This window comes from Rhagoletis zephyria, unplaced genomic scaffold (assembly GCF_001687245.7).
Source record: "Rhagoletis zephyria isolate East Lansing unplaced genomic scaffold, Rhagoletis_zephyria_1.1 Rzeph_scaffold_78330, whole genome shotgun sequence".
NCBI lineage: Eukaryota > Metazoa > Arthropoda > Insecta > Diptera > Tephritidae > Rhagoletis > Rhagoletis zephyria.
The window spans coordinates 1-1,147 of NW_016235379.1; the positions used below are offsets into that span (position 1 = coordinate 1).

Sequence of the window (1,147 nt, forward strand, 5' to 3'; positions counted from 1 at the left end):
GCTGCTCTCTGCTATACAGTGCTATACAGCGCTCTGAAAGTTACCCAAAACCCCCCTTGAAAGACATTGCGCAGGAAAGTCAGCATTCAGAGGAGGATACAATTAAGATTGTATCCTCTTGCATTCTACTGTATAATTGGGCTGGTGGCGCAATGGTAGCGCGTCTGACTCCAGATCAGAAGGTTGCGAATTCGATTTTCGTCCGGCTCAAAGTTCGGTTTCTTTTTTCATTGCTAGATTTTTAAAAATTTTCACTTTCTCAGGCTAGTCCTGAAAAAAATGCAGGTCCCCTTATTATAAATGCTTTTTTTCATGCAAAAACTTTTACCAACTTGGCAAAAAACATATAACTTATTTGAACACTTGTCCAAAAATATGTCTCTAGAACAAATAAATGCATCTGACAGAGTTAAAAAACAGAAACAAAACAGCAAAGAAACTGCCTCACTGGAACGCCTGCAGTCCGGTGATGGCTCTTCCGAGGACCAGCGCGTGCACATCCCCGGTGCCCTCGTAGGTGGCACAGCCCTCCAGGTTGTTCATGTGCCTCACCACGTGGTAGGCGTCCACCAGACCGTTCGAGCCGAGCATCTCACGACACCGGCGCACCGCCTCCAGCGCCTTCTCCGTGGAGTTGCGCTTGATGAGGGAGACCATCTCAGGGGTGCCGGTGCCCTCGTCCCAGCACCGACTGACGTGCAGGCAGCCCAACAACGCCAGGTTCAGCTCGGTCATCGCCTGCGCCAGCTTGTACTGAATCAGCTGATTGCTGGCCAGTGGCCGGTCAAACTGCCGCCGCTCGAGGGTGTAGTTGCGCGTCAGCTCAAAGCAGAAGGCGGCCGCGCCGAGCACGCCCCAGGAGATGCCGATGCGGGCGAGGTTCAGCAGGCTGAAAAGCCCTTTGAAACCGTTGTCCACGGGCAGCAGATTCGCCTCCGGGACCATGACATTATCGAGGACAATCATGCCGACAGGGAGAGTTCGCATAGAAAACTTGCCTCTGATCTCCGGTGTACTCAGTCGGCTGCACCTGGAGCGCTCGAGGAGGAAGCAGCGCAGCTGCGTACCCGGCTCTGTCCTCGCCCAGACGAGAAAGAAGTCGGCGATGGGCGAGTTGGCGATCCAGGTCTTCACCCCGTTAAGGACG

At 53.4% G+C, this 1,147-nt stretch overlaps 1 protein-coding gene and 1 non-coding gene across 2 annotated transcripts; one reads left to right on the forward strand and one right to left on the reverse strand.

Moving 5' to 3' along the window:
• The first annotated feature begins 138 nt into the window (after positions 1 to 138).
• Positions 139 to 210, forward strand: TRNAW-CCA (transfer RNA tryptophan (anticodon CCA)). Its single transcript has one exon. It is a non-coding gene; the product is annotated as a tRNA-Trp (tRNA).
• A 234-nt stretch (positions 211 to 444) lies between these two features.
• LOC108357476 (probable glutaryl-CoA dehydrogenase, mitochondrial) lies at positions 445 to 1,143 on the reverse strand (the record flags this gene model as incomplete). Its single annotated transcript, XM_017608551.1, has 1 exon — positions 445 to 1,143. A coding segment is annotated over one exon (699 nt), but the record flags the coding sequence as incomplete, so codon positions are not given.
• Between the last annotated feature and the right edge of the window lie 4 nt (positions 1,144 to 1,147).